This window comes from Fusarium verticillioides, chromosome 4, assembly GCF_000149555.1.
Source record: "Fusarium verticillioides 7600 chromosome 4, whole genome shotgun sequence".
NCBI lineage: Eukaryota > Fungi > Ascomycota > Sordariomycetes > Hypocreales > Nectriaceae > Fusarium > Fusarium verticillioides.
This window is the reverse complement of record NC_031678.1, coordinates 1,050,968-1,076,203: the sequence shown is the minus strand read 5'-3', so window position 1 is coordinate 1,076,203 and position 25,236 is coordinate 1,050,968. Positions and strand designations below refer to the sequence as shown.

The 25,236-nt window shown below is 48.8% G+C and overlaps 8 protein-coding genes across 16 annotated transcripts; 5 read left to right on the top strand and 3 right to left on the bottom strand.

Moving 5' to 3' along the window:
* Nucleotides 1–321: 321 nt before the first annotated feature.
* FVEG_04689 (hypothetical protein) lies at nt 322–2,599 on the top strand. 4 transcript variants are annotated; one of them, XM_018892537.1, is made up of 5 exons: nt 322–824; nt 1,084–1,201; nt 1,262–1,422; nt 1,480–2,157; nt 2,206–2,599. In XM_018892537.1, the coding sequence occupies exons 2-5, from the start codon at nt 1,153–1,155 to the stop codon at nt 2,407–2,409; spliced, it is 1,092 nt and encodes a 363-aa protein (XP_018749246.1). In that variant the 5' UTR covers nt 322–824; nt 1,084–1,152; the 3' UTR covers nt 2,410–2,599. The 4 variants fall into 4 exon arrangements, with proteins under 4 accessions (XP_018749246.1, XP_018749248.1, XP_018749245.1 ...); XM_018892539.1 differs by having other exon boundaries at nt 1,480–2,599; XM_018892536.1 differs by having other exon boundaries at nt 322–1,201.
* A 24-nt stretch (nt 2,600–2,623) lies between these two features.
* FVEG_04688 (hypothetical protein) lies at nt 2,624–3,070 on the bottom strand (the record flags this gene model as incomplete). Its single annotated transcript, XM_018892535.1, has 1 exon — nt 2,624–3,070. The coding sequence occupies one exon, from the start codon at nt 3,068–3,070 to the stop codon at nt 2,624–2,626; it is 447 nt and encodes a 148-aa protein (XP_018749244.1).
* Nucleotides 2,671–6,427, top strand: FVEG_04687 (2,3-bisphosphoglycerate-independent phosphoglycerate mutase). 3 transcript variants are annotated; one of them, XM_018892532.1, is made up of 4 exons: nt 2,671–3,749; nt 3,986–4,338; nt 4,397–4,778; nt 4,834–6,427. In XM_018892532.1, the coding sequence occupies exons 1-4, from the start codon at nt 3,455–3,457 to the stop codon at nt 5,643–5,645; spliced, it is 1,842 nt and encodes a 613-aa protein (XP_018749241.1). In that variant the 5' UTR covers nt 2,671–3,454; the 3' UTR covers nt 5,646–6,427. The 3 variants fall into 3 exon arrangements, with proteins under 3 accessions (XP_018749241.1, XP_018749243.1, XP_018749242.1); XM_018892534.1 differs by having other exon boundaries at nt 3,818–4,338; XM_018892533.1 differs by having other exon boundaries at nt 2,671–4,338.
* Nucleotides 6,428–10,129: 3,702 nt separating this feature from the next.
* FVEG_15525 (hypothetical protein) lies at nt 10,130–10,851 on the bottom strand (the record flags this gene model as incomplete). The annotated part of the gene is made up of 2 exons (XM_018904657.1): nt 10,130–10,580; nt 10,808–10,851. 2 exons carry the CDS (start codon nt 10,849–10,851, stop codon nt 10,304–10,306), a joined length of 321 nt encoding a protein of 106 aa, XP_018749240.1. The 3' UTR covers nt 10,130–10,303.
* A 1,008-nt stretch (nt 10,852–11,859) lies between these two features.
* Nucleotides 11,860–14,896, top strand: FVEG_04686 (hypothetical protein; the record flags this gene model as incomplete). Its single annotated transcript, XM_018892531.1, has 2 exons — nt 11,860–12,166; nt 12,225–14,896. 2 exons carry the CDS (start codon nt 11,860–11,862, stop codon nt 14,894–14,896), a joined length of 2,979 nt encoding a protein of 992 aa, XP_018749239.1.
* Nucleotides 14,897–15,639: 743 nt separating this feature from the next.
* FVEG_04685 (prenylcysteine oxidase/farnesylcysteine lyase) lies at nt 15,640–17,496 on the top strand (the record flags this gene model as incomplete). The annotated part of the gene is made up of 4 exons (XM_018892530.1): nt 15,640–15,718; nt 15,847–16,367; nt 16,416–16,511; nt 16,561–17,496. The coding sequence occupies 4 exons, from the start codon at nt 15,640–15,642 to the stop codon at nt 17,494–17,496; spliced, it is 1,632 nt and encodes a 543-aa protein (XP_018749238.1).
* A 1,197-nt stretch (nt 17,497–18,693) lies between these two features.
* Nucleotides 18,694–20,974, top strand: FVEG_04684 (hypothetical protein; the record flags this gene model as incomplete). The annotated part of the gene is made up of 1 exon (XM_018892529.1): nt 18,694–20,974. The coding sequence occupies exon 1, from the start codon at nt 19,157–19,159 to the stop codon at nt 20,972–20,974; it is 1,818 nt and encodes a 605-aa protein (XP_018749237.1). The 5' UTR covers nt 18,694–19,156.
* Nucleotides 20,974–24,573, bottom strand: FVEG_04683 (alpha,alpha-trehalose-phosphate synthase). 4 transcript variants are annotated; one of them, XM_018892527.1, is made up of 5 exons: nt 23,890–24,573; nt 23,796–23,833; nt 23,720–23,737; nt 22,834–23,485; nt 21,052–22,780 (listed from the first exon to the last, which is right to left on the bottom strand). In XM_018892527.1, the coding sequence occupies exons 4-5, from the start codon at nt 23,141–23,143 to the stop codon at nt 21,486–21,488; spliced, it is 1,605 nt and encodes a 534-aa protein (XP_018749235.1). In that variant the 5' UTR covers nt 23,144–23,485; nt 23,720–23,737; nt 23,796–23,833; nt 23,890–24,573; the 3' UTR covers nt 21,052–21,485. The 4 variants fall into 4 exon arrangements, with proteins under 4 accessions (XP_018749233.1, XP_018749234.1, XP_018749236.1 ...); XM_018892526.1 differs by having other exon boundaries at nt 21,002–22,780; nt 23,720–23,833; XM_018892528.1 differs by lacking the exon at nt 23,720–23,737 and having other exon boundaries at nt 21,045–22,780; nt 22,834–23,403; nt 23,801–23,833.
* Nucleotides 24,574–25,236: the final 663 nt, after the last annotated feature.

The following is a 25,236-nucleotide window of genomic DNA, read 5'->3' as shown; positions in this document are numbered from 1 at the left end:
TCTCCTCGGCGGAGACCAGAAGAAGTTAACAAGTTGTTATGGCATTCGAAGGCTGTGTCCGAAAATGTCTGTGCAAACTAGCAATGACGACAAGCTTGCCGATGGTTGGTTGCCAGTGTGACTTACAGGACACCAATAGAAGTGTCTAACGAAGCCATTGTCAGTATCTTCAAGGGTCCCTCTAAAGTCTTGATCGTAGGCTTCTCGAATTCCTGTTCGGTCCACTCTACCAAATGGACTATACGACGATGTGCTCTCATTCTCCATCGTCTTTTGCAACTTTGAAGAAGAATAGGCATTGACCCACCATTCCTAGGTATTCAAAGGGTCTAGAACCCTCTCCAAGTCTCCCCGCCGTACTTTTATCTACGAAGTATGGTCAAACCCAGCTCTAAAGAATTGAACCATTTATAGTGGTGCCACTGTTTGGCAAAAACACCACGCTTGCAGCACACCTAACACCTCCCCTTTCCTGTCCCATGCCTTGTGACGCCCGCCAATTTATCACTGACGAATGCTTGTCCTGCCGAACCATCCACCAATTCATCCCGTCCATCCATCTCGAACAGGCTATCCCCCAACCGCTCAGGGCAGGCTGCTCCACTCATCACCACCTTCAACAGCATCTTCCCATTCTCGTCGGCCCCATCAGGCGGCATTGACGTCACTACCAGCTGCTGGTTCGACAAGACCTCAAGTCGTGACCCTGAAAGCTGAGGAAGCGTTGCCAAAGTCGTACGGAGACGAGGGGTAGCAGTGCAGCGCTCTGGGGTAGTAGAAACTAGAGGCACATTGGCATCACCTGCTGCTTATATCACTTCCTGGTAAGTGATTGACACGTTCTCTTGGTCTCTTGATACTGTCATGCATATATATCTCCAAGTCTGGAGAGATCATCCTCGGCCCAGAGTCCCTGTATTACGTCCTCATCAGAACATGAAATGGTCCTCCCAGTTCTCTGATTCTCGTCCGCTTTTTGACACCATCTGCTACAACATCATCTTTCACATTTCTTCCAAGCAGAGCATATAAGGGAACTCGAACTAGCAACTAGTATTAACACTGTTCGTAATGGAAACACAGGTTCAAACAACAACCCATCAGCACGACCCTTGGGCTGCCACCCATCAGGTCATTCTTCAATCAGCCACCATGGATCCTAAGCAACGTTTCTATAACCATTTCCTGGATAGTGTCACAGGTAAGAGTGAATTTTTAGGTATTCGAATGCCCTCCATTGCCTAACCTCCATATTGCGTAGTACTCGAAGACCTGATCGACGAGCTACCATCCATTGCAAGTGTCGGTGGTGAGCGCCAGGAGGCCATTGACCACATTCTAGCCAGTGTCGCCAAGCTACAAAACGAAGTGTCAGATGCTGCCGATTACACACCTTCTTATGATAGAAAACAGTACTCCGAGGTAACACAGCTGGCCTCTTTGACTCGGTGCTTCGACTGACATTCACATGCTCGATAGACCATTAAGACTCTCCAGGACAAATTGAACGCGACAATCACCAAAATCACACCAAAGTCAAAATTTCAGTTTCGTCGTAAGACCGACCACGTTGATATGGGCGCTCCTGAGAACGACCCTCGACTTAGCCCTGGAAGCCATTCTCGGGCCAAGCATGATTCGTCCATTGCATCTACCATCGTCAGTCCTCCTTCGGCGGTAAAGGAAGACACTCTCAGCGAATTACCTCCCAAGGATGCATACAAAAATTACAATGAAGAGATGGCTCGACCTAGCGCATCTTCCCTTCGTAAGCCCAGCTTCTCGGCTGCCAAGAATATTAGCATTTCGAATCATTCAGGGCTACACATTATTCTACCGTCTTCAGCGTCCCGTGCCACCTCTTCGGGCAGCCTCACTGATCTCAAGAATTGTATCATCGACATGTCTATTCCGACATCCTCGGGCTCAGCTTTCCCTGGCCTCGCTATTAAGAACGTGTCCAAGAGTCTTATCGTCGGGGGTCGTGTCAGCGGCGCAGTCCATATCACAGGAGTGTCTGACAGCACTATAGTTGTTGTAGCCAGGCAAGTACGGATTCATGAGTGCAGTAATGTGGACATCTACCTGCATTGTGGCAGCCATCCTATCATTGAGGACTGCTCAGGAATGCGATTTGCACCTCTGCCGAAGCCCTATGTAAGAGGTAATCTTAGTATACGAATAGCTATACTAACAGGCGCATAGATGACTGACGCTGAGGAGCCTGAAGAAAACCAGTGGGATCAGGTCGATGACTTTAAGTGGCTCAAGGCTGGTCACAGTCCTAACTGGACCACTCTGTCCGAAAACGAAAGGCTCAGTGATGACCATTGGAGATCTGTCGTCCCTGGCCAGCCTGGTGTCAGTGTAGAGGAGTCCTTGAAAAAGCTGGGTATTCCACGGAGGTGATGACCATGATGAACAGTTAAGGCATGAAATTCATACCCAGCCACGGGCTTCGTATCTACAGATTAGGTAGAACGCAACGCGCAATCATAAATCCTTTTATTTAATGCGAAACCCCAAACACCCTGCTGATAAAACAAGGTAACAACCTTGCTAAAAGTGATACTCTAATTCCAAAAATCATACGTGGCCCATCATAAGAAATATTGGACGTGTATCATGACTCCATCTTGTCACCAGCGCTGACTTCATCTTTCCGATCTCTTCCGGTGGCTTCGTCTCTTAATCGTTGTAGTAATGCTCGTTGTTTCTCGATGCGACTTTCAAGGTCACGGATCTCGTCATTCTGTTCGGCGATGGATCGGTCCATGTCCGGGAGCTCACGGACCTGTGCGCGAGCACGCTGCAGCTTGTGTTTCAGGCCATCCGTGGCTCCAGGTACATCTTTGAAAGACAATGTAGGTCCAGAGGCGTTGTGACTGGTGGTCCCCGGTGCAGGCTCAGTAGTGATTCCAGCCGACGACTGAATACCGGCACGGACGCGGGCGAGAACGAGAGAGAGCTCGGAAAGGGCGTCTAGAGTATCCGGAGAGAACGTGGGCGGGAGGGCCAATGGGTGTGGGCCAGATGTGGATGCAGGCGCAGATGCAGATGATGGAGACATGGTCTGTCGTTCTATGATATGACTCGATTCAACTTTGACCGCTCGAGGGCTCGCTCGGGAAGGATGGTGGGAGAGAATCAGGCGACGTAGGCGTGGATGCGGTGTAGTATGATATCGGCAGGCAGTTGAAGGTGAGTATCTCTATTACATACAGCTCGGGGAAATAGGCCGAGCGGGTTCTCTCAGCCTTGCATAAAAGCTCGTAGTAGCGTCAAGTTTTATCACAGCTGGTGGTGGGCAAATGGAAAAGATCGATTGGGCCGTTGTGTTGTTGGGTTGACGGTCCGAAAGGGAAAAAAGGGTCAAAGGCCGACAGTGTGAGCTCATCATTATACGTTACAAAAAGGATATCTATGTATACGACGCACCGTGTGAATACAAATCATGGCTGGTGAGTGGCATGACATAAACCCCCACCAATACAACGTGTTTCCCTGCAAACCCATCTGTCGTGTCTGGGCCGATCAAATCACGCATCATTTCTTTTACTCAAGACAGGCCCGAGTTACTCTCCGTCTTATCCTTATCTTCCTAGAGCCTCTTCTTTATACCTCGTCTATTTCTTTCTCATTTAACCTGGTCCTCTTCTTCTTTCTTCTCACTGCTTCAGTGCAAGAAAAAAAAAAGAACCAACAAACAGCAGTCATCATGTCCAAGACTGATCAAAAAGCCTGCCTCAGTACGTCGTCATGCCCCGCCCCCTCCAAATTCCAACAAATCCATTTTCATACCCCGCGATCGCGATAGCAACAGCCCTGCCATGGCTCATTATCCTGAGCAACGTTTGAAGACAACTACTCCCGTCGCTCAGGAATAGCCAATTGTCTCGCGACCAGATTGGATTGTTACATCCTGTTTTGTCCTCATATATTTGGAGCTGGCCTGGCTAATCATGTTGTTTTTGCATTCTTATAGTCGTCATTGACGGTTGGGGCATTCCCTCTGTCGACAGCCCCAAGGACGGCGATGCCATCACCAACGCCAAGACCCCCGTCATGGACGCTCTCTACAAGGACTCCAAGGGCTACACTGAGCTCGAGGCCTCGTCGCTGGCGGTGGGACTTCCCGAGGGTCTCATGGGTAACTCTGAGGTTGGACACTTGAACATTGGTGCTGGTCGCGTTGTGTGGCAGGACGTCGTCCGAATCGACCAGACCATCAAGAACGGCCAGCTGGCCCAGAATGATGTTATCAAGAAGACTTTCCAGAGTGTTGCTGCTGGAAACGGCCGACTACACCTCTGCGGTCTTGTCTCCCACGGTGGTGTGGTAAGTCATATCATATACAGTTTCTTCTTTCAAGTATCAGTCACTTACACCAGAACAGCACGCCAAGCAAACCCACCTCTACGCCCTCCTCAAGGTTGCCAAGGAGTATGGTGTGCCCAAGGTCTTTATCCACTTCTTCGGTGATGGCCGTGACACCGACCCTAAGTCCGGCGCCGGCTATATGCAGGAACTTGTCGATACTGCCAAGGAGATTGGCATCGGTGAGATCGGTACCGTTGTTGGCCGATACTTCGCCATGGACCGCGATAAGCGTTGGGACCGCCTCGAGATCGCCCTTAAGGGTCTTGTCCTCGGTGAGGGTGAGGCCTCTGAGGACCCCGTTGCTACCGTCAAGGCTCGATATGAGCGAGGTGGTGATCTTGATAGGGATGAGTTCCTCACTCCCATCATTGTTGGCGGCGATGAGCGCCGCATCAAGGGTAGGTTCAGTTTCAAATAGTTGCTTTTCAAACACGACCCCTAACAGCAGCACAGATGACGATACTGTCTTCTTCTTCAACTATCGATCCGACCGTGTCCGCCAGATCACCCAGCTTCTGGGCGATGTTGATCGATCTCCTCTTCCCGACTTCAAGTACCCCAAGATCAAGCCCCTTGTCACCATGACTCAATACAAGGGTGACTACCCCTTCGAGGTTGCTTTCAGGCCCCAGCATATGGGTAACGTCCTCGCCGAGTGGTTGGGCAAGCAAAACGTTGAGCAGGTCCATATTGCTGAGACCGAGAAGTATGCTCACGTCACCTTTTTCTTCAACGGTGGTGTTGAGAAGGTCTTCCCTCTCGAAACCCGTGATCAGTCCCAGGATCTTGTCCCCTCCAACAAGTCCGTTGCTACCTACGATCTTGCACCTGAGATGTCTGCCGATGGTGTTGCCGACCAGGTCGTCAAGCGCCTGGGTGAGCAGAAATTCCCATTCGTCATGAACAACTTTGCCCCTCCTGACATGGTTGGTCATACTGGTGTATATGACGCTGCCGTCATCGGCTGTGAGGCCACCGACAAGGCCATTGGAAAGATTCTCGAGGGCTGTAAGAAGGAGGGCTACGTCCTCTTCATCACAGCCGATCACGGCAACGCTGAGGAAATGAAATTCCCTGATGGAAAGCCGAAGACTAGCCATACCACAAACAAGGTGCCCCTCCTCATGGCCAACTACCCCGAGGGCTGGAGCCTCAAGAAGACCGACGAGGGTGTCCTCGGTGATGTTGCCCCTACCGTGCTTGCTGCCATGGGTCTGCCTCAGCCCGAGGAGATGACTGGCAAGTCCCTTCTCCAAAAAGCTTAATGTTTATGACGTTGATGAGAGCACGTATCCAAAATAAGAGTCCCTGGGATGATGTAGCAGTAGTGGGTGTGGCATTAGCGATTCGTGGGTTGTTGGTGATTGTTGCGCGTGAGTCGATGCGATGACTCTGGAGTTGAGGGCGGCAGCGTTAGAAATTATGCTCGGTTGCATAGACATAGAGTCGTAATCCTAAGAGAGTAAAACGACCAGTTATAGAGACGAACAGTATTGCCTCTCAGTTTATTGCCTGTATCGGTACAAATATCTAAGGGAATTAGTCCGCTCTGAGGCCGTCGATGGAATCGATTGATATTACCAGTTTCTGAATGGGTGGATCAAGGCACCGATGGGTAGACCTTATAGTGCATTAGGTACTTTCTGCTTGTTTCCTGTATTTAAATTATACAAAGAAAACGGCATTGAAGCACCTACAACAACCAGATTGCCCTATACTGGCTAGCAAATTCCCACAAAAACAATTCTAGATAAATCTCTTCTATACATGAAGTTCGGTGTATGATATTGGAATTGAGATCAGGTGGTTAGTGATCTCTTAATCTTAAAAACCAATAATGCCCTTTCTTGACAGCTGGACTTCCCATATCAGTTAGACATAATTGTCCTGTCCATCACATGGGATGATACACCGACAGTATGAACACTACACGAATGCATTTCTTGGGTCAAATTATGATGGAATAACAACACCCGAACTAAGTCTAGGTTATTCGAAATTGGCGACAGGTGAAAGGGGTTGAACAAGAAACAACAATTGAAGGCATCATAAAAGCACTGGATCCTTACCGCTTTATCATATTGTATAGTTACGATTAACTACAGTTCGCTAGTTTTGGTCCTCGTATCAGTTTCACAGGGACTTGTAACAGTCTCTCACTGTTCCTCCTTACGGGTGAATCACTGTACATACAACTGATTCGGCTTGATGTTGCTACCCTAACTGCTTGCAGTAGGCAATCGTATGTCTTGCTCATATCGGTCTTTGGCTAAGCCTACCATAGTGATTAATGAACCAGGGTCTTGAGGGCCAGGTCGCCGGATGAATACAAACAAGTTGAATGGGAACCCCGTTTCCTATCAGGAACCTAATGGAATAGGAGTTTTGCCATGCAAAAGCCCACTTTCGTCTGTTATGGTAACAGGATTTCCGAGGGACTGTCCCAGAAAGTATGGGGAAAGTGGCAGCAAAGCTAAATCAAAGTCGAGTCTTGAGATACCTGACTTCCCCAGATTGGATGAGTGAAAGGAGAAGGCATCGTGATGGTGGGTTATCAGAAGCATATCAACTGCAGCAACTTCACAATACCATGGAGGCTCAACTTACCCTAAAGCTGTTTAGCCAATGGTGTACACGTTCAAGTCTGGTGCGACGTACGAAAGGGTCAGATCACAGATCAGCTCCCGCATCCTGGGCGATCGGAATCCACAGTGCTTCAGATCTGTGCAACCTCACGAGCCATGCTCTTTTCTCTAATAAGCAGTCACTTCGTCTCAATTCGACGATCGCCCAGGGGTTATGTGTGGCTTCGAACAGCAGATATCTGCCAGGGACGCTCGAACAACATCCATAAAACATCCTAATGGTCAAGGGATGCCGGAGGTCCCGCTCCGGCGGCCAAGGGTCCCCCGAAAGGGCGAGTTAGCTCACGCATCTAGGTAGTTTTGATGCGGGAGCCAAGAGAGGAAGGGTCCAGCTGTGCTTTGCTGTCTCGTTGGTATACGTACCAATCCCGGTGACGATCGTGGGGGAATGGCGAGGTCCCGAAGATCGAGCGGAAATAAGCAACAGCCACAAAGTCGAGACCTCCGACCGAATGCTAGGGTGGACCTATCGCAAGCGGTGAATAGACAAAGAAGCAGAAACACACGTGCTTTGCCCCTCAACCGCTGTGGCTCGTGCCTTGGGGGTGAGGAAATACAGCGGACGGGCTTTGGTGGGAGATCAGCGATTTTTGGTGTAAGTCATTCCGCTGTTTTTCCTCACCCCGAGGATCGTGCATATGTATGACATGAAGACGGAAGACTTGAGTAATTGAGTGTGACGACGGCCGCACTTGTGATACAGCAATCTGTAATTAAGCTTCTGTGCCGTGCGCTGTGAAGAACTGCCCATGCTGCTAGGCATGAAAACGAACACGGAAGCTCATCCATCCGTTGCAAGTGGTCAGGATGTTTCACACATCGTGTGCACATCTGTAATGCCTAGTAGAGATCAAACCCATGGGCCGTCCCGATAGATCAATTTGGGGTGGGGGGCTAGGATGTTTGTGCTTCGCCATGATGGTGTAAAGTAAGGGTTTCATGATCTTTCCATTGTACGATGCAATAGAGTGACCGATCTCTGATAAGACAAGATCCCAAGTACAACCACCAAGATTTGCGTTTCATCTCGCAATCTTTCCTTCATACCAGAGGCCACGACACTTCACCTACAGCTTCGTGCCTGATGATGGTCTCGAACGAATCCACCCTTCATCAACACGTTCATCCATTCTAGATTCAAGGGGGAGCGATGTCGACGGTAAACGGGTGATCAACATGGAGATTGTTCAAATCCCCATCACCTGGGGATCGCATTTTGGCATAAGGAGCGAGTCAAACGTCAATAAAGAGGGTGCCTCTAGATTTCTCTTTTCAGGGACGTTGATCGACAATTGTGCAAGAAATCAATCTCCCAAACGAAACAATGGATTGGATGTTGTCGATGGACCCAAGCCATCTTTGCTCAAGCCTGTCCCCGATCCAGCTGCACAAAGGGTCGTCCCGTGGAGCTCGATCCGAGCTACAACTGCGTTTCCTCGAGATCGGGAAGATTGAAGCGCCAGTCTACCCAATCAGAACGTATTCGGTCGCTTATATCCGAAAGAGTTGTGGCAATGCGCGATAGAAGTGTATTGCCACTCGAGACATGAAGTTTTGCGGGATTTGAGAATTCGATTCGCAACTCAAAGTTTGGCATATCATATTGCCACGGACAATCGGGTTTGAGGTGTGCACCTGATCGGAGATACATTTTTGGTGTCGTAGGAACCTGCCCCTGTCCATCAAGAACACACTTGTGTATGAGCGGACGAAAATCGTCGCGATTGGACGATTGACATTGTCCTGTCAGTCTCGTGACTTTCTACAGAAAACCCGTTAGAAACCTTAAATATATGGCATTCCTGTCACCATATTCTCTGTTGCTTTCATCCGTCACACACTACGTACCAAGTAGGTCCTGGGCAAAAACAAGGAATCGAGATTCCGGTCTGTAGAAACCATTCGAAATGTTCTAAGCGCTCAGGGACTTGACCTTGCAAGGACCCTGGATTTCCTCACTCGGATGACGGATCGACGTCATATGACAAATGATCGGCAAACGAGAGCTTCAGTAGGGTAGTCAATGACAGGTTTCTAGGGGTTTTGGCTGGACTATATATATCGTGTCACATCGCACGCCGGACAAGGTCACAATCTCTGCTCTGAGCATGTTAGCTTGCTGTAAACTGCAACAGGTAAGTACCTACTGCAGAGGCATCACGAAATTGAATATCAAAAACTTGGAAAGGGTTTTGGGACGTGCATGGACCTGTCAGGGATTAGGTACGCGTGTCAGCCAGAAACACCGTTGGTCCGGTTCCCCGGTGATTTGGATTTGTGTCAGGATATCCCACACATCAAAAGAGCGTATCGTAAGATGATAAGGTGAGCAAGTGCGAAATACTTGTTCAGATAAGCAAGGAAAGGAAACTGAAAGATAGCAACATAGAATGGTGATCGTAGATGTTTGCCTTTTAACTGTATCGGGTTTGTTTGTGTTTGAGATGAATGGAGATCATTTTCCTGGCAGAGCTGAGTTTCGGGGTACGGAGTTAGAGTGGGTATCTAGCAACCACCACAGCCCATTTCCCTGACTCTTGATAATTGGCCTGGTCTTTAGTTGACTCGGACTACTGTGTTGGATTTCAGAATCGCCGGCTCTTCTGGCGGTGTCTTGAGCAGAACAATAAGGCCATTTGATAATTCGAAGCCAATAAGAGATCAGGGGACTTGACGCGTATCCAGGTAAATGAAAAGCATCCGGCAAATGCAAAGTGCCAGGTTCTATTTAGCACTCGTCGGGAGTCTGGAAGCCTCCAGTCCAAATTGCCTTGGCCAAGCCTGAGCTGATGACAGACGAAAACCAAGATCGTCAGCCAACTTTGACTCGAGGGGTGAAAGAAAACAGGGCAGCTCGCTTAATGGAAATTGTGGAAGACACTGGGCCTCACTTTTCTTTCATCCAACAAGCTGATTCTCCATTGGCCAAGATATGCTCTTCTAGCCCCCGCACTCAGACAGAGCCGGGGCGTAAGCGAAGGCGACGGAGGTGACATGTCAAGGGGGTGTGATCGTAATAGGATTCAACTGCGACCCTGAAAGTCTGCCCTGATATGAACCTGGTCCCTAGCGGGTCACGGAATAAAAACATGAGCGGGTTGGCGTGGCCATTAAAGAAAGGGGTGAACGAATTAGAGGTCCACACCATCAACTGGTGCACCGAGGCGCTAGTTGAGCCCGTTAGAGGAGGTCCCTGCTTTTGGCTTTTTCTGGGTCCGATGGTCTCTGATCTCTATGCTTCTCCAACGACTTGGAAATCGGAGCAATGAGGGCTCGATCTACCATTCTAGCTCTTGCATCCTCGTCCCAACCTGGCATCCTCGCTCAACCCAGCCTTTCCTCCTCGCCGCCTCCGTCTTGTGCTTGTGCCTACTGTGAATGGGTGCCGCCGCCGCGCCCCGGCACTCGGCTGCCCTGGCGGGTACGCATCTGGTCTCTACTGCACCAGGAGTGAAGACAAAACTCTTCTGCATCTGGTGGAGGCCCTGAATGCCCTCTTCCCACTGCCCACTGTCTCGAATTTGCCCCCCCCCAGACTCGCCATCGGCCTTGAGCCTTAATGAGATTCCTCCTGTTAAGTATCTTTCCAGGACGGGTTTTCCGGCTTGTGGCTTGTTTATTCTTCTTGTTTCTTGAACTTAACTTGACTCCTGAGCTCTTCAGGTTCAGCTTGGACTCCTCAGCAACCCCAATCCCGTCCATTCGTCCAGACCTTCTCTGCCCTCTCAGCTCCGTGGAACGGCAGTAAGCAGTCGCTTCTCCTAATTCCAGCTTCTTCACACCTCTCAACTTCAGTGCCACCTTGGTGCCACCCTGGTCTACTCATATATTGGCCGTTGGGATACTACCTCCACCGCTTGCTCTTTCTTCTTTCCAACACATCTCAGCCTTTGAAGCTGTAGTGTCTTTGTTATTTCTGCACCGCACACTCCGTAGGCTTCCTGTCTTCACTACACGACACTCAAGGAGGCAGCCTTTTGTTTGATCGGCATTTCGTATCAATACCTCACCACGAACGCGCCTTCGAGCCACCGACTTCAGTAACTCGCATGACGATCTAATTTCACAATCAAGCAGCAAACTACAAGAAGTACTAAATCACAGAGTGTTGCATTATTGCAAACCTGTTCCGAGCCATATTGGAGCACCAACGAGGACTGGCACATCGAACGATTTATCTACGGTAGCGAATAAGCCAAGCTTCCAAAAGCTTCCTCGTTCGACCAAAGATCACCACCACCGAACGACTGCGACTCTTTTTTGGTGGATGCAACCTATGTTTGTGGCTCGGCTCGACTGTGGAGATAAGTTCTGATTCGCGCCAACTCATACAACGACGCTTTTCGGATAACCATCAATCTGCGTCTTATTAAATCGGAGAATTTTTGGAGATTTGGCAGAGGAATACCTCAGAAGGCTCTAATTGCCTTGAGGTGGTTTTTAGAAACGGTGAGTGTCCGAGAAACACCCTGTATTTTGCCCTCCTGAGACAGTGTAACCCGCGTCTCATCATCTTTCGTCATTTGGCGATGAAGCCTCGATCGATCGATCGGTCCTTACTCCACAGCCAATAGGAGCTCGTCTCTGTTGTCTGTGAGAACCTTCATTGCTCATACCCTCCATCATCCCGCTCCTTCGTAAACCTATGGATTGTGCTAATTATTCCCCTGACGTTCAGGCTCAGCCTATTGCAAGGTGCTTCCAGGCCCTACGTCACAGATCGTTGGACCCCTAGGTCTATACCAGGACCCTTCTCGGCGACCATTTTTCACGATATGCTTGCTGCCTCACAGTTCTGGAAATGCTAAACCATCCATCAATTTTATGAAAAACAATGCCACTTAACGAAACCACCTCCCACGGAACGCAACCTCCGCCGTCTTCGTCCAAGACTGGCCATCCTCTACCTCGGCGTACCTCTCCCGCCAATTCTGTCACCCTGCGCCATCACCGACTGGCACAAGATGCATCAATTAACGCCGGCCAGGGCTCAGGACCCGCTGTCAAGCCAACTAAGACAGGATCACCTCGACGAAACTCATCGGGCGACAGTCATGAGACTGGTCAGAGCGATCCCAACACATGGTTTGACCAGTCAAATCAAAACCCAACGGCAACTTTCGACAGCAACGTTATGGAAGGTAAGAGCCAGTGCTAGAAATTGAATTGAGTAGGAGACTGATTGGGTTGGCATGGCAGTTGACCCCCCTTTCTTTCAAAAAGAGTCCGACTCTTCGAATGAAGAGAAGATATACTACAACCACCAACTCGCCCCCCCTAAGCTCACTACGGCACACAGCAGCAGTGCAGACGATTACAGAAGTGTCATCGATGATCTCACTGTAGAGATACAGAAGCTGAGGGAGGAGCTCAAGCGATACAAGAACACCGGTCCCGATATGCTCCGAAAGGAGAAGCTCTTCGAAATCAAGGTTCATGGACTGCCGAAAAAGAAGAAGAGAGAGCTGGAGGCGACACTCCGAGATTTCGCTGCAAGTCTTGAAGGGTCTCCCAACGCGTCATCAACACAGAAAAAGAAGTCTCGACACGCTACTCGCGAAAACATGTATTCTGGATCTGGATCGAAACATGCTTCATCTTCCTCAGGGTCAAATTTTCGCCCAGCCGACTCTGCATACGCCTCTATGTCAACCGGCGCCAACTCGGGAACGTCTTTGAGCCGTCCTAGCATGGGTTCTCAGGCCAAGTCGTCTGAAGCGGTTGAAAATTATCTCCGTGATATCCCTGAAGGGTTATACCCGAGACACATGATTATGACGGAGAAAGAGAGAAAGAAGCTTGTTGTTCGCCGTCTTGAACAATTGTTCACTGGAAAGATTGGTGGGCGCCATGTGGTGAAGAAGCAGCCCGTGTTGCCTAGTGGAAGTTCTGCAGCTCTGGCACCAGTTGTCGCTGAGACACAGCCCACTGTCTCAAACACGTCAAATTCGATCCACGAACCACCAGCTTTACAGACCAGCGGTAAAGAGCCCACTAGAGAAGCTCGAATTCTTCCCCTTGAGCAGCAATCTGGTCACTCTGGTAAAAAGAGTCGATCTGCTGACAATGCATCTGCCTCCAATTCCAATGGCGACAATACCGAGTCCGGTGGTAATGGCAACAGCACAGGGTCAGGCACAAACACGACTCCTCCCATGACGACCTTGCCCGAGCAACGGCCCACACGGCCTCGTGATTTAGACCCTGACCGTGCTCAGGTTCCAGCCGAGAACATGGACTATATTCGCCATCTGGGCTTGGTACCTCCGGAGCTGCTAGCCGAACAACATAGCCAGGATGTGCACCCGGATGCTGAGGGATGGGTTTATCTGAATTTGTTGTGCAACTTGGCTCAACTTCATATGATCAATGTTACGCCCGACTTTGTCCGCTCAGCTGTTTCAGGAATAAGCACAAAATTTCAGCTGTCTCCTGATGGCCGAAAGATTCGATGGCGAGGTGGAACAGAGGGAACAAGATTCAGCAGTGACAGCTCTGGATATAATTCTCAAAAGAGTCCATCTACAGACGACACTGAGGATGGAATGGAAAACAAGCGCAAGCGTCAGAAAACTGGGCGTTCCACAGGCGACGAGTTCCAGTCCGGAAGCTCAAGCAAGAATGGCTTGAAGTTTGACCCACAGCTTTGTGCTCCATCCGAAAGTTTCCATTACAAACCCTTGTTCGCTCAGCAGGATTCATCGGGTGGCCAGACATCACTCGATGAAACCGTTTCTTCCTTCGGTCCTCCAGAGGAAAGTAATATTGGTGAATCGAGATGGGGGCTAAGTGGCTCAGGAGCCTCCAGCCGCAGGAAGCGCCGCCATGATGGTGCCATTATCTACTATAGCGGCGCTCCATTCTGCACAGATCTATCTGGAGATCCCGGAGATATGTCGCCAACGACGCAGATGCGCGCTGCTGGTCAGACCCAGACAGATCAAGATACCTTCAAGGTCCCCCCATCACCTCTCCGACGAACAGATTCAGGTTCCTTCATCAACTATCGGCCGTTGACCGATCGTGGGCTCTTGTCTAGTCAGCAAAGTACAGCCATGGATGTCGATAGTGAAGATCCCCCCGGCCTGACAGATGATGCCGACGATTTGAGCGAGGTTGATCTTGACTTCACGTGGTCTGATAAGGCACAGTACATGCAGCACTTCCCTCTTGAGCCTTGCGGCTTAGGAGGAGTTTTACCCGAAGACCATTTCATGGTTGTTGTTTCAACCAAGCGACCTAAGCAAGACGATTTGTCTGCGTTACCACAAGTTTGCGGTAAAAGGTTTAGTGAAAACACGGATGGTATCATTCGGCGATTGGCGACTATGACAACGTCCTCACCGGACTTGGGAGCTTCAAAATCGCTTCCTGCTACGCATTCTCTCCCCATTGAGATTGAATACATGTCAGGCCGTATCAAGCGGCTGACACCAGTTTCGCTGCCTCCTCCTGCAATTTTCTTTCCGCCGTTCAGCCCTACCGAATCTACAGCCGATGACGATTATGATGATTCAGATGATGTCGACATGTCTTCGTCCTTAAGAGATCTTGTTGGCCAACGAACAGTGCAACGCCGTTCAGATGGATATCCTGATGGCGTTGACCTTAGCAGTGGCGACGAAGAAGGTGATGAACCTGATGATTCGCCGAATCAGAATATTTATGACATGAATCGAGACCCAAAGGCGTTGCCAAATCGGCCCCGACAAGCCGCACGTCGTACCAGTAGCGCTGCTGCGGCTGCTGGCACTGCTCGGGGCGCAAGTAAGAGTAACAGTGCCAACCCGGCGCTTTCACATGATGAGAGTTCTGTTGATACTGCTGGAGCGATTGAAAGTGGTTACAGCAGTAGCGAGGAAAGCGCTTAATGTTCACCTGTTACTTCAGGCTACTTATCACACATTTCATATTTCACGACTTGATCAGGGGTTACGGATTTCACGAATACGGAAGGCTCAAAAAAGATCTCTTGTATAATCTCTTCCTTACCTTGAGTCTCTGTTTTTGAGATAAGGTTGCATTATTTTGCATTTAGCTTGGCGTTTATGAGGACGGATAATGATTCCCTGGATAATCTTTGTTACGAGATGAAGGGTTGCGCAAAGCGGCGTGGGCCTGGGTATGAATTGTTTTCTATATTTCACAAGGATGAAGCACTAGGGAACTTAGTGGCACTTTGAGATACCAAATTTATTGTTGAAACAGTATCTTATTGTCTTGATGGCCTTTACGCGCTAGTTCTCGTGAATGCTAATTGATTTCAACCGAGCGTCGGTACTGACAGTCCTGTTTGACTTGTGAAGGATCCATTCATGATCTACTAATATAAAACCAGACTTCCAAACAATGTAATTGTTCAAACTGCCAACTTAATCAGTGCTCTTTCCTTTTTACGGGGGGCTACATATCGTACTGCTTATTTCCCCGCGGATTTAGATTTATTTGGGCCCTTGTTTATATGTTCTTACCTGGAGCCAACTGCTTCTGCGTCACGTGAATGGATGCTCACGTCTCGCTCGTGTCATCATTCGATTTCTCCCAACGGAATGCACGGCGACCTGGATTCTACACATTCATCCCATTGTCATGAAACATGGTGTATTTAACCAGCATGTTACCTTTGGCTCTGCTCGGCGCCCTCGCAAGTGTCCTGTGCAGAGCAGAAGATGTTAAAAACGTTGCCATCATTGGTTCGTACTGCATTTCGGTATTTTAGAGACATGATTAAAACACAAACCCCGAGCTACAGAAGTATTCCTTCACAGTGTTGCCGGTCAATCCCTATATCAGGACTGGCATGTACTAACTTGGAGTGTAGGGGCTGGAGCTGCTGGGTCGTCGGCAGCCTTTCATTTATGGCAATATGCTATAGAAGAGGACATTGCTATTAATATCACCATATTTGAAAAGACGGATCGCATCGGAGGCCGCACATTGACAGTCCCTGCGTATAATGATCCTTCTCTACCCATCGAGCTCGGCGCGTCTATCTTTGTTGGTGCCAATCATATTCTTGCCAACGCCAGTGAACGCTACCATCTCCCAGTGAGCGAGCCCCACCGTCTCGAAAAGGATGATATGACTGTTATATGGGATGGCTACGAGTTCGTCTTCCAGACGACCGAGGGGTCCTGGGCATGGTGGGATCTGGCCAAGATGTTCTGGAGATATGGGCTCGCACCCTACAGGTCTAAACAAATTGTGGATGCTATGGTTAAACATTTCCTCAAGATATACGAAGCCCCTTACTTTCCTTTCAAGTCGCTCACTCAGAGAGCCGAACAGTTGGGCTGGAATGAGATTACAAGTATAACGGGAGAGCAGATGTTAAAGCGAAACGTAAGTTCAAACTGTTGAATTGAAAACAGGTGATAGCTAACTGGACAGGAAATTGATCCTCGTTTCGCCCGTGAGATCTTACAGGTTGGCACACGTGTCAACTATGCTTCAAACCTGGCTTATATTCATGGTCTGGAGACTCTGGTGAGTGCAAGATATGACCCTTTGCACACTTCTTGCCTAACTACGATAGGTTTCGTTGGCAACCGACAACGCGATGTCTGTGGATAGTGGCAACTGGCGTATCTTTGAGCATATGGTGGTAGAGAGCGGAGCTTCTATCTCTCGCAACATGACCGTGGCTTCAATCGAAAAAGTCCAAAAGAGAACTCGGTCATCTTCGCCAGTGTATGCCATCACAACGAAAGATGCCGGCTCACAGGACGGCACTTCGAAACAATATGATGTCGGGTTTGACAACGTCATCATCGCCAACCCCTGGCAGTTCAGTAACATAAAAACTGGAGAGGGTGTTCTCGATCGCAAAATCGATGAGATCCCCTATACCAAACTGCACGTTACACTATTTGCATCACCATTGGAGCTTAGTCCCGAATTCTTTGGCTTGAAGGCCGGAAGCAAAGCGCCTGCTACTGTTTACACTACTCTTGGTGAAGACGAAGAACCAAGAAAAGGGGGCGAGGGAGTCGGTCGTACTGGCTTCTACTCTATTAGCACATTGAAATATCTCGTCAACCCTAAGACAGGTCAGAAGGAGCGTGTCTATAAGATCTTCTCGCCCACGCCCGTCACTGCCGATTTCCTCACACGTCTTTTGGGCACCGATATCCCAGACTCTGTGATTTCTGGAAAGTTACAAGATGATGCAAATGCTTCCAATATTATCTCTTGGTATCATCCTCACTGGTTCAACTCTTACCCAGTTGAGCTCCCTCGTGTCACATTTGAGGACCCTATTATCGGCGACGGCATATACTACACGTCTGGTATTGAGAGCTTCGTGTCATGTATGGAAACCAGTGCTTTGATGGGCAAGAATGTGGCCCGGTTGGCTGTAGATATCTTTGCCGGTATTTCTCGCCCGGAACCACCTAAGGAATGGGAGGGATATGAAGCCGGCGAGGAAAAGGAGGAAGGAATTCGTGCTCAGGCTGAAAGTGAACTCTGATCAAAGAAAGTACATATACATTTGCCTCATCATTGTTGGGGATCCTGTATATGCTAGAATGAATTCAGCATCTGAGAGCGATGGCTAGAAGACACATTTGGGAAATTCTATCAAACTATTGTTATGCGTTTGGTTTTAATGAGTTAAGATCTAACTGGGCATCCCTAGGTTCTTTTTCTTTTTCGCTTAGAGTAGAGATCTCGAGCTTTCTCTTTCTCCCAAGCCAATCTCCTCTTAATGCTCCTTGACCTGGGCTGTAATTATTTCCAGATACCCCTGCTCCATTAGCCTCAGTGGCGCACGTCAGTTGTGGCAAACATCCAACGACCCCTCCTTCTTCACCCCTCCAACCCAGGTTTCTTCAAAGTACACAAAGAAAAAGGCGGGAGGCAGTCACAGCCTTCTTTCTCATACAGTACTTCCTCCATGTTATGACGCACTCGTCCTCCTTACACGCTCAAGCTTGATCCTGCCTAAGCTGTTGTTGGTCCAGTCAATCCTGGCCGCCCTTGGTGCAATTTCCATTTCCTTTTTGCTGTCACAAGACAACGTAGGAGCTACCTACCGTGCCTAAAGAAATACCTAAGGTACCTTAGTGAGCGAATGGGAAGGTTCTTGACCCGGTTCTGCCTGTTCCTGCTCTGGGTGTCCTGTCACGTCACAGCTTTTTTATTTGTTTGTCGTGCATCGACAGCATCGTCGACTTTCACCTTCCTCCTTTCCTCATCTTCCATCCTAAGCTTAGGGAAATACTCCCCACGACTCCCTGATTCAGCGCCTACAACAATAACATCAACCGTTCAAGTGTCTCATCACAGACTTTCTTTCTATCTTTGCCCGATTCTTTCCTCTGCTGAAAGCCCAGGGTCAGCATGTTCGCCTTACGAGGAAGTAAGTAACTGCCCCGCATCATCCCTGCTCCCACCTTACAACCAACATCTACATGTTGAGCATAAAAAGGAACAGCCTCGCTGCTTCGTGCCTTATCTCTACCATCGCTTCTGCATCTCCCCCCTTCTGCCGCGCCGCTTTCATTCTTGTGCAAGTCTACTAACACTATCGTTCTCAAGTTGGCAAACTGATATTCGGTTCAAGCACGCAGGAGGCATTGATCGAGCTTCCGCAGGGACAACTCTACCTTGTTCGACCTTTATCTCCTAAGGGCTACTCTGAACTCATTTTTCGAGACTCGGCTATCCGCATTCGACGCACAAACCAGGAGTTCCAGTATCAACTCGTTGTTCAGCGCGTCTTTGAAGAAGGCGAGGCAGAGCTTCTTGCCGAAGAAGAGGGTGAAGACGCCGAAATCGACGCCCTTGCATCTGAGAAAGACGAAAAGACCTTCCTACTCGACGAGGCTCTATCTTTCCGTTCCGAGATTCGCGAGAGTGGTGACAAAGTTCTTGCTTGGAAGGATTTGAGCGGTGATACTGGTGACCTCTTCCAGTTCGTTTGCGACCCTTCTGTTACATCATCTCAGGTACAGCAGTTTGTGCAAGTTGCTCAACAGTGCCAATACGAGCGCAAGTATCGCAAGCCGCATTCTACAGCAACAGCCTCCGACCTTCAGCAGTTCGAATTCGAAGAAGAGGACCCGATACCGCCTGCTAGTCCCCTGCATAGCCCAACGTTGGCTCGATCTATCGAATCTGTCGACGATATGTTGTCTAAGACCCAGGCGAATTCCGCTGTTAAGCGTGAGCCTGCCTTCGTGCCCGAACAGGAAATTGAAGCCCCAGTCTTGACTGGTTCAGACGCTAGCAACCCTCCCGAGGCTCTAGAGATATATGCCGCTGTTGTAGCTGAACTCCATGTTTTTGACCCTCAGCCTGGTCATTTCGCTCTCGTTGATGATTCCGTCATTGCTCAAGTCTCAGAAGTTGGAAAATGGGAATACTGGCTCCAGATTGAGTCGAACAATAAGGCGTATCTGGGTACTCCTGTCGTCGCTGACTTTAACCCTGTCTTTGATTTTGAATATCTCTCTTTCGTCTTTAATCATTTCAGTAGTGATGGAACTGCGCGATCATGGCTTCTCAGATTTAAGGATCAGCCCACCTTGGAAAAGTTTCAAGAAGCGATTATGCAAGCCATCTGGGAGAAGCTGAACGAGACCAAGTGGACGAAGATGCAAGACAAAGAACGCGAATATGTTCTTGACGCATTTGGTGACCTAACTATGGAAGACGCGCCTTCCACAGAGGAAGAGGAGGAAGAGGAGGAAGAAGAGGAGGAGCTAGAGGATGATCGTGCGCAAGAGGAGGAGTACGACACAGATGAGGAGAACGATAGTAGCTTCCCCAAGAACGCTGATGGTGAAGTCAATTCGCAATTGGCTGTCGGTTACAAGCATGACCGCTCATTCGTCGTTCGTGGCTCCAAGATCGGTGTATTCAAACATACACCTAACAATCACCTCGAATTCTCCACGAACATCTCCAAAGTCACAACTCCTTCAGGCAAACTCATGAACCCGAAGAAAGTCATGTTGCACAGCGAGGATCGCGATCTCATCTTACAGAATGAAATTGATCCCAACAAGCTCTACCGTATGGACCTTGAGTATGGAAAGGTTGTGGATGAGTGGAACGTTCACGATGACATCCCCGTCGTCACATTTGCCCCCGAGAACAAGTTTGCGCAGATGACCTCTGAACAGACCTTCCTGGGCGTCTCAAACAACGCTCTTTATCGAGTTGATCCCCGTCTATCCGGTAACAAGCTTGTTGATGCCGACATGAAGCAATATGCCTCGAAGAACGACTTCTCTGCCCTCGCAACTACAGAAAAGGGCTACATTGCTGTTGCAAGTAATAAGGGTGACATTCGTCTCTTTGACCGGCTCGGCATTCGAGCGAAGACACAGCTTCCTGCACTTGGTGACCCCATCACTGGTATTGACGTTTCTGCCGATGGCCGATGGATCTTAGGAACAACCAAGAACTACATCCTGCTTGTTGATGCCCAACAGAAGTCTGGAAAGAACGAGGGCAAGCTTGGTTTCGAGAAGCCTTTCGCTGCCAATGACAAGCCGCATCCTCGACGGCTCGCCCTTACCCCTGAGCATGTGGCCCAGTTCTACCATGAGACTGGAAAGTCCGTTGACTTTACTCCTGCCAAATTCAATACTGGAGAGGGTGCGGAGGAGACAAGCATCATCACTGCCACTGGTCCTTACATCATCGAATGGAACCTGAAGCGAATCCTTCGGGGTATGAAGGCAGCTTATAAAATTAAGCGTTATGAAGAGGAGGTTAAAGCGGACGACTTCAAATACGGCTCAGACAAGAACGTCATTGTTGCTTTGCCCAACGAAGTAAACATGGTTGCAAAGCAAAGTCTAAGGAAACCCACCCGCGAGAGCATCATTGGCAACGTTCGACTGAGTGATCCGCGTCGAGGTTCCGGACGCATCGGGACCCGAGACAGTGGCCGATACAAACTGGGAAAGGACGATATTGTCAATGCGCCTTATTGAGTAGAACAGAGTGTCACTTGTAATTGCGGTTGATTCGGCAAATTAGGGTAGTACTTCGAAGTGTTACGACTTCATGATGAGGTCCGATACGGAGTTTTGGTGGACTTTGGAATTTGTAATGTGTGTTTCCATAACCTGTCTGCTCTCTTTTTGTCTAGATACCATCTGCTGATGCATTTGCATCGCAATCAATGCACCTTATCACCTTCGAGCCCTTTGCAGCTTGCATTTGTCCACGACATTGATATTTTAAGCCATCATGGGCAGAAATAGAAAGAGTCCCATTGACTTTTTTACATATGCGCAGATGATTCAATGACAAGAACTCACATCTGAAGGAACATTTAAACGCAGTCGACACACTTATAAACAAGGCCGATGACTTCATCATGATACTTTTTTATTATAGCAAAAGAAAAACAGTTTATAACGAGACCCAAATCATGACCGCTTGCCCAAACCGTGAACTCGTTCTTGCACAACAATGTCCTTCCCTGCTACGAGACAATTTTTATTGAGAGGGCTCTGTCTGGGAATCGGCTTCCTTCTTCTCGTCAATGGTTAATAGTTCCTCGGCCTTCTTCTCAAGATCAGCGACAGCCTGTTGGGCTTTCTGCTCCAGTCCGATTACAGCCCCAGAGACGTTGCGCAGGGTTTTGGGCTGAGAACCCTCAGTACTAAGACGGGTCATTTCAGAGACAAAGCTAGCACCCCACCAAGCACTGGTGTACTTGAAAACGTAGCGTTCGAGCTTCTTGTAGTTGGCTTCACGTTGTTCGGGGCTCATGGTAACAGCGTCATGTAAAGCATTGGCAAGCTCTTCTGTGTTCCAAGGATTGACGATGAGACTGCCATTAAGCGATTGAGCAGCACCTGTGAATTCGCTCAAAATCATGACGCCGTGGTTCTTCTGTTGTGTCGCAATGTATTCGTAGGATACCAGATTCATACCGTCACGAGTGGATGAGACCAAACAGACGTCAGATACAGCATACAGGGCAGTAAGCTCGTCGAAAGTGACGGATTGATGGAGGAAATGAATGGGCATAAACTCAATGGTGCCAAACTTTCCGTTGATACGGCCGACCAGTTCGTTAACCACAGCGCGGAGATTCTGATACTCTTCGACGTCTTGTCGCGAAGGAACAGCAACCTGAACCAGAACGATTTTGCCAATCCATTCCGGATGTTCGGTCAGGAACACTTCAAGAGCGTGCAGTTTCTGAGGGACGCCCTTGATGTAATCCAAGCGATCGACTCCAACGACGAGCTTGACACCTTCGAACTTTCGGCTGAGTGCAGCGATACGTTCTTGCACTTTTGGCTTCTTCAGTCCTTCAACAAAGTTTTCGGGATCGATTCCAATGGGGAAGGCACCAACTGTCACAAAACGGCCATTCCAATCGACACCGTTGGGGGTCGTGGGACACTCTAGAATGCGGGAGCAACTGCTAAGGAAGTGACGAGCGTAGTCGTATGTATGGAAACCGATCAGGTCGCAGTCAAGAAGCCCAGTAAGGAGTGCTTCTCTGACAGGCAGGATCCTGTAAATTTCACTACTGGGGAATGGTGTATGGAGGAAGAAGCCAATCTTGACATTCTTTTTCGATTCGCCGATCTCCTCACGAAGCATTTGTGGGAGGAGCATCAGATGGTAGTCATGAACCCAAATAAGATCACCATCTTGCACATCCTTGATAACGGTCTTGGCAAAGAGGCGATTGACTTCTTGGTATGCGGCCCAAGCGGACTCGTCGAATGTGATCTCACCAGGGTGGTAATGGAAAAGAGGCCAAAGAATTGAGTCTGCAAGCATCATGTCAGGAACATTCTTGTAATATCGAAATCTTGCTACTTACTAGAAAACCCATTGTAATGTCGGTCGGCAAGTTCATCGTCGATAAAAACCGGGTGCGCGCCGTACTCGTCTTTCAGTCGTTGCTTCATACCCTCGACTTCGTTATCAGGGACCTCGAGACCCGGCCAACCATACCACTGGAAACTGGTGGTTTTGCTAAGACCACTGAGGCCCGTGACGAGACCTCCAGAAGACATAGAAAATGAGTAACTACCATCTTCTGATCGCTTAATTGTGATGGGCAATCGATTGGAGAGTAGCAACAGGCGGCCCGGGGCAGCTTGGCCATTCTCATCGACAGCACCGGGCATGATGACGGTATTGGAAGAAATAATCTCAAACGGGGATATTTGGGGTGTCAAAAGTTGAAAGAAGATAACTTGAGAAAGAAAAAAGTCGGACTATAGTCGGCCTCGTCGCGGTTCTTTGTGGTCGATGGCCGATGATCGATTGTCGATTGTGGAGGGACAGGGAATTGACCTGGCAGCTGGTTTAGAGCTGAGAGGCGTAGATCCCCAGTAGTGGAGTTAGTGTAAGGAGCTTTGGGTTGTTGAGTAGCGAAACGATGACGCTATTGCGCGTAAGGTCAGTCGATTTATTGGAGAAGAGCGTGGTAAGCGGAGACGGTAAAGAATTGAAGAAACAAGGACTTTCTGTGGATATCAAGAGTCAGATGTGTCTGAACTGTTGAAAAGCAGTAGAGCGAGTTGATCTAAAGGAGATCTATAAGATCAAGCTTCAAATGAGAAGTTGAGAGAAGTTGGAGGGGAGAGATCAGGTTCTAATAAAACAGCAGAAGAATATCGCAGAAACTGGCCAGAAGCATGGATGGGGCTGAGGGGAAGAAATGGCAAGTGAGGGGCATCTGACACCTGCCCGCAACTTACCAGTCAGTCAACTGGATACTACCAAGGCTGGTCAGGTAGTAATAATTAGATAGGTACCTTAGGTTAGTTTGCGTACCTTACCGAACAGCACTTATTGTTTACCTTGCCTTGTGCCTGATTTTGATAAAACCTTTTAGTTCATGAGTTGGAGAGTGCGCTAACAAACTTACGATTCAATTTTAACATGTGCAAATTCGTGCACATTCGTAGTAACATGGAAGATGAACAACATGAGATCAACAACTTGTTCTCTCGTTCCTCTTTATTTCACTCACCACATACCTGATCTGATTTCATTGCAATATGTAATGTCTCATGCTTTCTTTTCCCTTAGTAGGTATTATCCCGCAAGCCGATAGCTTCCGCCTCCCGGTTGTATTCTATTCGCTGAGATCGAGATCCGGGCCGTTTACCTTAAGATGAGAATGAGGTGGAGGGAGGCATTTACACGGGCCGGGTCGCTATCATCAAAAGAAAACACCACTAGACGCCCAACGCCATCCTCCGCCTGTCAATCACCCACGAGGCATTGACTTTCAGTACAGTGACAATGAGAAGAGTGCCAGCAACGAATCGAGAGGTCCGGGTGTGAACTAGCTCTCCACTTCTATACATCTGCCTATTTATTGGTGCTTCTAAAAGTCTGTAGTCCGGAGGTGTTTCCGGAGACGGGGTCGATTCATCGGCCACTATACGGGCATTGCGAACACTATCTTTGTTCTCGATATTTTTAAGGAGTTCAGTAAATGGCAAAAACGGGTACAGAGTGTGCGGGTCTCCGCATCTATGATATAAAACTTGATTCTGTGGCTCTATCAACAGCCAGCCTAGTAGGGGAGGAAAGAAAACTCAGGACCTTGATCCTAAATGACGAAAAAACACAATGTTTTCTGGCTCCTCTGGGCCAACCCAGCCAGCTGTAGTGATGGAAAAGTGACGCCTTCACTCTTCGTCCGGGTTCCATCAGATGGCTACAAGGCTCGAGTACTGTATTGCCGCTGCCGGTCTCCACCAAGTGGGCTTTACCATTACACACAGGCCAAATGACCAATTGATAATGGGGACAAGGCATGTTTTTTCCTTGATGGGGTCCATCGGCCGGACCAGAACGTCCTGAACCTCTGTCACCATCCTTTGAAAGACAAAGCCCGAAAACAAGACAATTGAAGGGAGCCTGCACCCAGACTTATCACTGGGTTGCAACCATCTGCCTGTCACAAATTGGTGGTTTGCATAGCCGCCGGTCCGGTAGCCGCAACTAAATTGCTCCCATATCTAGGTATCTCTAGTCTAAATATGAGTGTCTGCGGACTGTAGCTGCTTTTCGATAAACATTTGCTCGTTGTGTTATCTAATTGATTATGAGTACTGTTTGGTGATCCGTAACAATTAATAAGGTACAGGCATGCTATGATAATGAGTGTCTACGTCTGGGTGTTGGCAATGTGAGGATCACCAAAGTCAAGCTCACCTCAGGCGTTTGGTATAGGTAAACATAAATGAAAGGAATCTCCCAT